General features: G+C 31.9%; 1 protein-coding gene across 2 annotated transcripts in view; it reads left to right on the forward strand.

The window, feature by feature from the left end:
* The first annotated feature begins 4,102 nt into the window (after positions 1–4,102).
* The window catches only part of LOC127706006 (receptor-type tyrosine-protein phosphatase kappa-like), a 41,063-nt gene continuing 32,005 nt past the window's right edge, over positions 4,103–13,160 (forward strand). For both annotated transcript variants that reach the window (XR_007984151.1, XM_052210405.1), the window contains exons 1-3: positions 4,103–4,174; positions 7,290–7,430; positions 9,934–10,194. Coding sequence is in view for 1 of the 2 variants with exons in the window: in XM_052210405.1 (XP_052066365.1) it covers positions 4,117–4,174; positions 7,290–7,430; positions 9,934–10,194 (460 nt within the window). In the remaining variant the exon portion in view is untranslated. The remainder of the gene's footprint in view (positions 4,175–7,289; positions 7,431–9,933; positions 10,195–13,160) is intronic.

Consider the following 13,160-nt stretch of genomic DNA (forward strand, 5'->3'; position numbering starts at 1 on the left):
CCTACATGTGGAATCTTTAAAACAAATGTTGCTAACTATATAACTTTCCAGATTTTACCATGAGCACTACAGCGGCTGTCGCTAGTGGAGCAGGAACTGCTGACTTATTAGGAGACCAGTTACGATATTTGCTGGGGTTCGTGTTGTTTAATCTTTAGATTTTCTGTGTAGTGCTTTGTGAACTGCTGTTTGTTCTCTTTAAATACTGAACGATAAGTCTAAAGCTAATCTGGATTCCATATATAATCCAATCAAGCTAGAACTACGGACACCTCAGAAACAATATGGTCTACTTTGTATGCATGATCTTAACCCGTCAATAGACAACAAATGGCGCCAGAACACAAAACAAATAAGTATCTACCGTTACACCTACATCAACTGCGTATGGTCTATACATAGCACAGTCGGTTCGTCTGTACATATACAGTAGTCTTCCTTGAAATAGCACTGCACTGTCACACATATCGTTCTTCTTCTGCTTTATATTCAATCGTAAACGATATCATTACAAAAACATAAGACTTAAAGCTTTATTTGAAGTTGGTATATGCTTGACAATTACAATCATAAGCTCTCTCTGAAGAGCTTTTAAAACCGACAAAACAAAAGCACATCCAACAATACATACATATCAAGACATGCACAGATACAATTAAATATAAAAAGCAAGAGTTCATATTATGCATACATAAAACACAAAAGTTCCATCAAACAGCTTTAACACACATATTAAGGCATGCATGGATAAAACACAAAAGCAAAAGTTAAAGGGTTTGCAACATTAAAACCAAGAAAAATGAACAGAATTAAATGGTTTTGCGGGCGACATTAAACATTGGCATTAGCTGCCAGACCAATATTTTATCCAGTTCTTGAATTTATTCAAATCACCGTTTGAAAGTTTAACGATCGTTATCGCTATATTAGGGTAAAGAACTTATCGCTATATGGGAATAGCACTTGAACTATACATGTCATGCAACAATGACTTTTGCTTTGCTGTGTCAAACATTTTCTCTTATGGTGTCAACCGTTTTGCGGGAACGATTGTGAAATAGAAATAAGGTGTATATCTTTTACATATTACGATCATGATCAATTATGTAGTTCATGTGTGTGGATACTTTAAATATAGGGTACTTCTTTCGAATAATTTGATAAAATATTTCAATGAAAGTGCAATTTTGCTTAATACGTATTCAATTTGTGTATTAATAGTGTTACACATAAAAGTACATAACTTGTACTTAAAACTTTGAGGTCAAACCCATTATTGTGAAATTATGGTACTGAATAATACAAAAATGTTGGTGTACTTAATGCAGTAGTTGATTACTTATCCTCACGGTACATTTTCAGTACTTCAAAGTTTATAAATGACGAAAAAAAATACATGTACAAAAGTAGCTGTGTACGATTGGAATACATCGGAGCAAATTGAGAGAATTGTACAGCAAAATATGTTAACCTTCAAGAGCAGTTGGTATAACTTCCGTTTTAATAGATATGTGCCAACTTATCAACGTCACTTCACACATTATATATGACATTCAAGATAATTTTTGGTAGGAGTCACGTCAAACACATTTGACATCACAAAGACATGGTAAATGAAGAGCTGTTAAAATAAGCTGATTTAGACGGGCATAGGACATTTGAGCGAAAATAAAAAATGCACACATGGTCATTTGAGTGCCGACATCATAGGACATTTTAGCGCCGGAATATTAGCCTTACCTGGATTTTCAAATAGGTCGTTTGAGCGAAATGTCGTGTGATACTTTTATATGAATTAAGAAAATATTTTTAAAAAGTAAGAAAAAAAGTAACTTTTTAAAATAAATATATTTCATTTGATTTTACACCCGAGTAATTCGACCGGTTCTGGCTTATTAATTGTAGTATCTCTACTTACTAATCAATTCTATTATAATTCATTGGCTATGCAGACTTTCTTTGTTCTAAATTTCTTTGTCCCTTGGCACTTGAGGTTTTAATACTAATACATATACATGTTAAAATGGATATACTTTTGACCGAGACGAATAAGGAAAAAAAAAAGAATCTTGTATGCGACAGCACCTCAGAGCCGAACAGACAAGAAGGAACAGAATAACGAGGGATTTCTGTGTCAGAGGCCTAGAATATAAATTTCAAGCCCGAACTGTTTTGTAAATAATGCCATTGTCGAGTTTTAAGTTTTATGACAGTGCTCTGGTTTTTTTTTACAAGAAAAAGATAGTTTAAACTTTGTGCGTTATAAACCCCGCTGGCGAACGGAAGAGGTACTCCTTCATCATTCTTATTTTTTTTCGCTCAAATGTTCTATGATTATTGTTCATTTCAGCTCTCAGATATCCTAAAATTTCGGCGCTCAAATGTCCTATACATTGGCGCTCAAACGTCCTTTTTTGATCGCTCAAATGTCCTGCTATTTCGCTCCAATGTCCATTGCCGGATTTAGGCACAGGAAGACTAGTGTATTACTCAAAGCTTTAATTTGATCAGAGACATATAGTATTGTATGTCTCTGATTTGATGTATTAAATGTTAGAATACGTCTTGTTTGCCCATACACCAAATAACTATGGTTAATAATCTTCTGAATACCTCGTTAAGGTAGCTGGGGTGTAAACGATAGATTTTTCTTTAACTTCTGGGTCAATGTACTTTCAAATTTCAATATAAAAATTGAGGGTCACGGACTTTTTTTTGTCGTTAAAATACATTCAAATTAACGAAATCACAGTTATTTCATATGGGTTATATAGGGGAAACTTATTTTTTCCTTATTGATGACTGGTTAAAATTCAACGAGGAAATTGCTTTTCATAACTACTTCCTATATATCAAATAAAAATAGGGGGTCACGCGGGCCTTATTTTCTTGAAAAATACAAAAAAAAAACAAAAAAAAAACACATATTGTCCTATAAAATTCTAATCTATATAATTATCTACCCTTGATTTTAAAAGGATTTTTTTCTGAAAATTTTAAATACACTTAATTAATGACACTTAATTTTTTGATAGTTTAATCTTTAAAGTTTTAGCTGTTTTTCTTGTATATTAAATGATACTTGGTAAACTATTTTTAAACCCAAAAAGTATTTTGGAATCATGCCCAGAAGGAATGCTCAGAAAAAGACACCCGATCTACTTTTCAAAAATTCAAATAGACCTGAAAATATAAAGGTCACATAATTGATTTATATGACATTTATATAACATATTTATTCAATGGATTTCCTTCAAAATGTGTCGGTTAAAGAAAAGGATTTGTATTTTTCCTCGAAGGTCAATTGTATTCAGGCCTAAACAGAACAAGAACCGGAATAAAGCGGGAAAGTGATAGGCCTGACTAGACGGCATGAAAAAATATAAGTTCCTATAGGGAAAACTAAGCTTATTTTTTATTTTAAAGTTTATTTTTTAATGACTTGCATAGGACATGAATGGATTGGTCTGATAACTGACCCTGAAACAGTTTTAGAACTTCTTTACGTAATAAGGAGAAAGCTTACACTTTACACCAAAAAAAAGTGACCATTGAAAAATGTCTTTATGGTAATCTGTATCTGTATCTGTATATATTCTACCAATATAGGCACACCTTCAGTACGAGGTTATAATATCCAATCACCAATAGAATAATAATAAAGGTCACTCTTTTCGTTAGCTCATGTCCTATATTTCAAAGAAAAAAGAAAACTAACCGTGAAATTAAAAAAAAATGTCATTTTCGCGTATATTTTTTTATTTCTTCATTTAAATAGATTTTTGAACATATAAATGTATTATTTCTCTGCTTTTAAGCTGGGAACAGTATAACTTCAATATATATGTTCCTGTTTTAAGGAATTACAATCTGAGAAATATGATTTGAAAAAATGAAAAGTAAAATTTTAATTAAGCAACTAAAAAAGTTTCCGTTACATTCAGCCATTTCATTTTATTGTGAACTGTAAGGTTTCTGTAATAAAATAAAAATTTCAAGAGGCCTGATGAAAAATAGAAAAATGTATATTTAGTCTTTTCGGGTCTGAGTTCAAGTCTAGCGTGACCCGATTAGTATAGGTGAATTTGAGTTATGTCCCTTTTATTATTGAAAACAATGGCCGGCGATGCAAAACTTTTACTTGTGATTTTATGCTTATTTTTTGTTTTATCAGGTAAAAATACTTCATTTGCTGGTTGATTTGTATATTATATAAGGTTGAATATTGGGTATAGTATTAATTAGACTGCTTTTGTTGTACGAGGTAATTTATACAAAGTCAAAAGGTACAGTTAGTGAGTCATTATTTTTTTTCCAAAAATTATAGACCACTTTCAGTTTCAAAACAAATATGCACAAGATGTAGAATTAATTGTATACCATTTTTCTTTAGGAAATAAGATGTATTGGTGATTGTCTCACCATCAGAATATTTATATTTCAAATCATCCAAGTTATTGTGTCTTAAAAGATATCCATATTAAAAAGCACTTTATGGCACTAAATTTTAATTAATTAAATATGTCACAGACAAATGCTACATTGTACTTAAAATACCAGGGAAACAAGCCCTCAGTGTTATAGATAAATCGGATAAATCATTATGATATAACCACAAAACAATTACCTGTAACTGATTTAGTCGGGGAAGATCTTCTTTGATTCAGTTGATTTAATGTTGCTTTAGATCACGAGGTTGAGGTTTTGAACCCCGCTGGTACCATTGGTGTATTTTTCAAAATATTTTACAGAAAAATATACATTACTGTTTTGTAAATAATTTTATTTATTTACACCACTTTCCCCCAAGGGTGACTGGGGAATTATGCCTGGTCAGAATTGGAACTTTAAATCCAATGCTTAGTGTAAAGAGAGTGCTACGCTCTCTGCACGTTAAGAACCCTTGCAACAACTCTTGGGGGGCCTGTTGCAAGGCCAAATTCACCCTACCTTCATCCCTGATGAAATCTATTGTCTAGTCTTGTCCTGAACATGCATGAAATATTTGCCACTGGATGTTAAGTGACCAACAATCATTCAATTTATTTAACTATTACTTCATTGTGACATCACTTCCTGCGAACTGCATAACCGCATATTTTGTACATCAGTGTTTACACTTAATTTTTTACTATTACTTGTCCTGAAGATGCCATGCTTATTATTGAAACATGTAAACCTAAATAACTTTGCAGTAATTTGTTGGTGTTGTCTTTAACATGTTTAATGTTGTTTTATTTCTAACCTTGAATGCATGGGTAATAGACAACTGGGAATACAGTACCTTTAGGTATCCACCCACTATTTACCCTACATGTGTACCACACAATCACCACTTCAGGTGTTGGTTCAAATATACAATTAGAGTGTTACAGTATTATAAAATGTACAATTGACAATATTTTAAGCATTCAACAGTTGAAATTTCAGAAAACTCTATAATTTGATTTTCAAATTGAATATATGGTGTCAGACTTTCTGAACTTATTTTTAATATGTGTTTAAAGGAGAAGCGTAACATGAACTTAAATTTTTACGGAATCTGGGTTTCACTCTGATTTCTTTTCGTATCCAGTTGTTTGGCTTCAATCTCTGTTTGTCCCAAGTCTTTTTGCCAAAGATTTTTTAAATTAATGATTGACTAGCAAGAATGTGAAATGTAATATGATTTATGAAATGTAGAATATTGTATACAATTTAAAATTCAACCCTTTCAGTTGCTAACCAATTTGTAATTTCATTGTACTGTAAATTATCATTATAATTGTTAAAACCTCTTTGGTCAGTTCCAATTAAAATTAATTGAACCAATCTTTCATCTTGAACTTCATGTAGTAACAGTAGGTCATCAAATACAAATTAAAATAAAATTGAGAATGGAAATGGGGAATGTGTCAAAGAGACAACAACCCGACCATAGAGCAGACAACAGCCGAAGGCCACCAATGGGTCTTCAATGCAGCGAGAAACTCCCGCACCCGGAGGCGTCCTTCAGCTGACCCCTAAACAAATATGTATACTAGTTCAGTGATAATGGACGTCATACTAAACTCCAAATTATACACAGGAAACTAAAATTAAAAATGATACAAGACTAACAAAGGCCAGAGGCTCCTGACTTGGGACAGGCGCAAAAATGCGGCGGGGTTAAAATTGTATACAATTAAATTAACTATGAATGTAATAATGTCATTCTCAAAGTTTATTTCTCGGTATAACACTTTTTAGTGAAGTAAAGGATGAATATTTATTGGAAAGTATATACAGTAGGATTTAAAGACCTTCAGAAATAACTGTTCTGGTTTTTTTTGTAATTCATTATTGATACACTAGGATTTGGGAAATGATTGAATGACATTTTAAAGGTTGTGTGGCTCATCATTTATCAATGGATAATATACTGCTGTTAAGTGATTATGTGCAATTTTGTTTGTACAGACCTCAAATGTCAAACAACTCTGTTCTAATTTGTTAAATGATTTGTTTGTACCTGACAGTCTGTTGAATTTGTGATTTTCAACATTTGTTTTACACACATTATTTTGAAATTTATGTTTGAGAAATCTGAATAAAAAAATTGACAGTTTTTGTTGGAACAGTCTTACACTGAAAATAAAAATTGCAAAAATTATGATTTTTGTGTGTATGTAGTAATGGAGGAATTCAAGGTGCCTGTTCTTTAAACTTTATCTACTTTTGCTAAACAAAATTATACATTATTGGCTAATGTCAAAGCAAAAATTTGCTTTTATTTTTATGCTTCAGTGGTCACAGTGAGTTACAATGTATTTATAAAATTTTGTTGTCATAATGCTAATGCTAGGCAAATTCATTTCCTCAAAACAAATTACATGTATTTTCATGTAGTCACTGCATTCAATAGACAATGTTATTCATGTTTATTTTGCAGTATCTTCTATATTTGCTTTTTAATGCCATTGTACATAATAAATTAGAAGATGTGGTATGGTTGCCAATGAGACAACTATTCAACAGAGTCCAAATGTGGATTTAAGGCATTTTAAGCATCTATCATGTCTATATTTCACTTTACAGTCTTCAACAATGAGCAAAACAATACTGCATAGTTATAAGGCCCAGACATAACAAAATGAGAAACAATTCTTTTACGTTAATATATCAGATGCACGTACAAGTGTGTACTGTAAATGAAACCATTATCAACATGCTGTCCTTATTGAAAGTTTTGTTGAAATAAAGGTTCTAGTATTGTAGTGAATATTGAAGTGACATGAACAATTAAACAACTTAAACTGTTTTTATTTCAGATGCTAGCTGTCCCCCTGGGAAATTTGGCTTTAAATGCCAGTTCCAGTGTGGATGTAAAAACGATGTAACATGTAACCCTATAAACGGAAATTGTCCAGATGGTTGTAACCAAAAATTCTATGGTCCACATTGTCTTTTATGTAAGTAGCATGGTCCACATTGCATTGATTTTGCCAGCGCTCATCATTTTCATCATTTTCACAATTAGAAAGTTTTTCTAATAAATTTCGTCAATATGTAACAAAATAATCGTATATAAATCTACAATTTTACCTGATTTTGGTCATAGCTGATCTGCTTCCCATGAATACCACATCTGATCTGTGGTTTGTACAACTATTTTTATAATGGTGGATGAAGAAAAATATACGAAAATAAACAATGTTTGACAGGCGATTGGGAAAAGAATTTGAAGCTTTTAAATGGATGAAACATTAACTAAACATGCTTACGGCAATTTTCATCACTTTCTAATATTTAAGTAGCAAGCTTGTTTGCTGAAAAACAGAATGTCTTGATTTACGCTCTCGAGTAACAAACACCGGTAGTGAAAGAAAGAAAATACTTCTTAAAAAGCTGTTTGTTTGAAATAATATACAACCAATCTGTAAAGTCAATGCTATAACCTCTTTTCTAAAGAAATACATCGTTTATGTCTTTGAATTTCTTTACTTACAAAGGAAAATTTGCTGCTTCATCATTGTTCATCGACTTGGTAAAAATGGAAAATTGGCTATTACAAAAACAACTATTGTGAACACCCAATTACAAAAACAACTATTGTGAACACCCCGGCAACTAGATATCGTTTTTTATGGTCAGGCAAAGCGAATTGACAAACAGGAAAGGGACTTCTTTGCCCCAGTCGCCTTGTAGCGTGAGCCCTGATTAATTGTTATTTTGTTCTTGTCCTGGACATGCATGAAATATTTGCCACTGGATGTTAAGCAACCAACAATCAATCATATTATCAATCAGTTATGAGTAAAGCAATTCAAAGAGATAGACAATTCATTTCTAAAGAAATGAAATGAAAGCATTGACTTTGTAGACTGATGTTATATATTATTTCAAAAGGGCAACTTTTACCATACTTCTTTCACTTCAGCTGGCCATTATTATACAAGCATGACAAGCGTGAATTAACTGAAATGTATGATATTTTGTTGATTGTGTAAATAATTACTTGTTTTCTTTTTGTATACAAAATCTTCATATACATGGAGGAAATAAAGATTCATTCATTCATTCATTCATTCAAGCATGACAAGCGTGAATTAACTGATTTAGATTTTTCGGCAAAATAAATAAAATTTAATGTGTTTCTTTAATAAAACATGATTAAATGGTCTGTAGTAAATGGTGGATCCATTTATTGCATTCTTACCGTCTTATTTTTTTCCCATTTGCTTGTCAAAGATTATTTGTTTGTAAATTCTCCGTCAGCCATTGCAATTTTAGATCCAGACAGAAGGAGGACCAACAATGACTTGAATCAGACTATCAATAATCTTAGGTAAATAACTATGAAAATAACAACAGACGCATGCATAGCTCAGCTGACAGGAGAATAATAATCCAAAAATAGAAATATGCATAATGATTTTGTTTTTAATATGTACTACTTTCCAGTATGTTCTTTTTGACTGGGTCCAATTTGGTGGTGTTACATTTTAGAAAGTCTATCGGAATTATTTTATTAAGAATTTCTCTCAAACTGGTGCTAGGTGGCCGACTTAAACTTGCAGATGAAGAACCGCAATAAAAGCGCTGTTCCTTTGCTTTTTGCGTGTTTTTGCTGTGCATGTACTGATTTTGTGTCATGGATGGATTCCCCATATCCTTTGTTTTTCTATTGTTGTAATTTATTGGTTCAAGTTAATTAAGTTTGTTTATTCTACATTTGTGTACTATTTATTATACATTCTTTAATGAGAAGCAATGAATATCATTATCTTATAATTGTATAACTGTTCAGTTTCATTTTTATACGCCCGTTTACGGGACGTATTATGGTTCTTAAATTTTCTTAGAGACACTTTAAGAAATTAACTGAGACAACTGTAATAGTATCTCAGGATTTGTACAGTACGAAAAAAATTAGATATTAAGTAGGAAACAAATGGCAAGATATAAATGTATAACGTTGCAAGCTGACAAGCACTTCTTTATTAAGTGACTTCTCTCTGTGATTCTGAAGTAGTGTAAGCCTGGATAAAATTTGTTTTCCTTTGTTTTTCAGATTGACCAACTCTAAATTTCCCATTATAAATTCAACAAATTAAATAACCCTTGCAATTGCCTTAATCATGTCATACACCATATATGATTTGAAGACAGTTATAACAAGTAGTTACAATTGAGTTTAGTTTTTAATAGTTATTGAGAAAATGGGAAAATCAGTCAAGCAGGTAACACATTTTAGCATGTGTGCAAATGATATGATTTCAATTGGCACAACACTGACAATTGTACAATTAAGGTTTGCATCTATAATTTATGGCATGAACAATATTACGAAATATATAGAAGTGGTTTGAAGTTTAACCGTGCAAGGTTAAAAAAAAAAGGATAAATTTAACATTTTCAACATGCATATACTGATAATTTATTCTTATGTTCATATTTTCTCTTTTCTTTCAGTTAATCCTTTCATATATGATCCCCTTGGTAAATTATACACTGGAAGTATGAACAGGACAGAATCAGGAAAACCATGTCAGCCATGGACTACAATTATATTCAAGAAGTTTTTTAACTATACAGGCCTTCAGTTTGCAGACAGATTTATCCCTGGAGCTGTGTGTCGTAACCCAGATATCAGTTCAAAAAACGCAACATCACCATGGTGCTTTACGAATGTTAATTCATTAACGTCAGAAAAGTGTTATTTATCAGAAGGAGGTAATATTTGATGTAAATCCTAGATTCCTTTACTGAAATGCTATTTCTAATTTTTGATTTGCCACTAGGTATGAAGCAATCATTTTGCCATCTCTTGTCATTATACGACTGCAAAAAAATTTTGTGGTCGTATATTGGTATGACGTTGGCGTCGTTGTCGTCTGAAGACACATTGGTTTTCGCACTCTAACTTTAGTGTAAATTTATGGATCTCTATGAAATTTTACCATAAGGTTCAATACCACAAAAGGAAGGTTGGGATTGATGTTGGGGGTTATGGTACCAACAGTTAAGGAATTAGGGGTCAAAAAGGGGTAAAAAATAAGCATTTTTGTAACTTCAAGACATAACTTGTGTGTTAGTATATGGATCTCTCTGACATTGTACCACAAGGTTCCATATCACAAAGGGAAGGCTGGGATTGATTTTGGGGGGAATTGCCTCAAAATTTTAGGAATTATGGTCAAAAAAGGGGCAAAAAACAAGCATTTTTCTAGTTTCATGACAATAACTTGTGTGTAAGTGTGTGTTTATCTTTATGAAATTGTACTACAAGTTTCCATATCACAAAGGGAAAGCCAGAATTGAGTTTGGGGGTAATTGTCCAAAACGTTTAGGAAAAAGGGGCCAAAAATAAGCATTTTTCTAGTTTCCAGACAATAACTTGTGTTCAATTGTATGGATCTTTCTGAAATTGTACTGCAAGGTACCATACCACAAAGGGAAGGCTGGGATTGATTTTGGGGGTAATTGCCTCAAAATTTTAGGAATTAGGGGGCAAAAAACAAGCATTTTTCTAGTTTCAGGACAATAACTTGTGTGTTAGTGTATGGATCTTTATGAAATTGTACTACAAGGTTCCATATCACAAAGGGAAAGCTGGGTTTCAGTATGGGGGTAATTGCCCTAAACGTTTAGGAATTAGGGGCCAAAAAGGGGCCTAAAACAAGCATTTTTCTAGTTTCCAGACAATAACTTGTGTTCAAGTGTATGGATCTCTCTGAAATTGTACTGCAAGGTACCATACCACAAAGGGAAGGCTGGGATTGAGTTTGTGGGTGATGAATCTTATGGGGGTTCAAAAAATTGTGGAGAGGGATTTTTTTTTCATTTTTTTTCTTTAAAATTTTCCATTTTAAATTGGTTATTTCTGATTTATATATAAAAGCAAATAATAATGATATGGTTTGAATAGGTAAATTAAATTTTTTTAAGTTCTTAGACCACATTCATTCTGTGTCAGAAACCTATGCTGTGTCAAATATATAATCACAATCCAAATTCAGTGCTGTATCAAGCTTTAATGTTGTGTCCATACTTGCCCCAACTGTTCAGGGTTCGACCTCTGCGGTCGTATCAAGCTGTGCCCAGCGGAGCATTTTATTTACGAAACTATTTACAAAATGACAAAAGTTTTTCTGATCAATTTCTCAACTAAAATTTCCAAAGTAAAAAATGAAAATCTATACAATTTTACCTGATCACATATTAATGACAAGTTTATGACCTCAAGATAAACGGTCACAACAGGTGTCATAATTTGTTGTTTCAGGTAATCTGCTTATCCAATGGGTCATTATGATCCTCAAAATTAATTAGTAAATTAATAAATCGGTAAGTCAGCATTTTTGATTTTAATCAATTTTATGATACAATCACTATTTGCAACGTTTACTGTAGGTTCATGATATAAACATAATAAACTGAAAGATGAAAACTGTAATAAACCCATTAGGAAACATCCATTATCTTGATATCCTGTAAAAATGTTAAAATCAGACGTGTTTCTGTCTAGTTTTGATTTAAAATCGATGCCAATTTATCATGATTTATATTTACATCTTCTGTGTATAATCCTTTGCCGGTAGGAGCACCTCAGAATATGATAATTTTGTGTCAAGAAAGATCACTCAATTTTATACTTTTCTTTACTGATAGACCAACTCAAGTTCTGTCTTTAGGTCATTTATTATAGGTTTATGTCTTTTGAGTCATGGTGCATAAATTAAATAGGAAGGTCTTTGTATGGGGTTTTCTTTTTACTTTCTTTATTTTTAGGCCATTTTTCTCTGTTCTTAATTTATTTTTCCAGTTATTCCCTATTCTTATTAAGAATAGAGAATAACTGGCAAAATAAACTAAGAATAGAGAATAATGCATTCTATAGTGAGTTGTCTTTGACAGATCAAAGATGCTTAGCAGCTCTATTTTCAGGCAATAAGCATGATAAGTAGATATTTAATGTTAACAAGTCAATAGTAACTATTTTAGATGTCAAAAAGTATCCTTTTTAATGTGATATATATAGATTATAACATGGCCTTTTTCATATCAGACCCCTTATCAGCCCTAGGTCATGTTATCAGCACGAGAGCCAACAGGCTCGAGGGATGATTCTGACCATGGGCTGATAAGGGGTCTGATATGAAAAACGACATGTTATGTTCTTTTTATCATATACTTCAGCAGAAGACATACAGACAAAACTATTATTAAAACTTTGAAACAATGCATTTGTTGTAATATTTGTTTTGTATTTTTTAATAATATATTTTCTAGATTATTAATATTTTCTTTTTCTCCAACTTTGTTATGTTTTACTTAAAAATCAATTTTTAGGTACATTTTCCGGAATTTGCCGAATGACGTCAAACTGTCATGCGATAACGTTACAGAAAAGCATGCGATAATTACCGGAAGCAGTTGATAACAAAAGTCATATCACATGGCTAAGGCTAAGGCAATTCTTCAAATTTAATGAATAATTATATGTACAAATAAGTTTTATCATGGGGTACAATTATACAATTATTTTCTATAAGTATATGATAAGTATCTTTATAAATATAACAGTTGTTTTGTTTTAATCTTGATTGTTATATATTTATTTGTATACTACTGAAATGCTGAAAACGAAAATGTAAGAACACAGTAAACATGTTCTTTGCATGTATTGAAGCTCATTC

The sequence above is a fragment of the Mytilus californianus genome, unplaced genomic scaffold (genome assembly GCF_021869535.1).
Source record: "Mytilus californianus isolate M0D057914Y unplaced genomic scaffold, xbMytCali1.0.p SCAF_1, whole genome shotgun sequence".
NCBI lineage: Eukaryota > Metazoa > Mollusca > Bivalvia > Mytilida > Mytilidae > Mytilus > Mytilus californianus.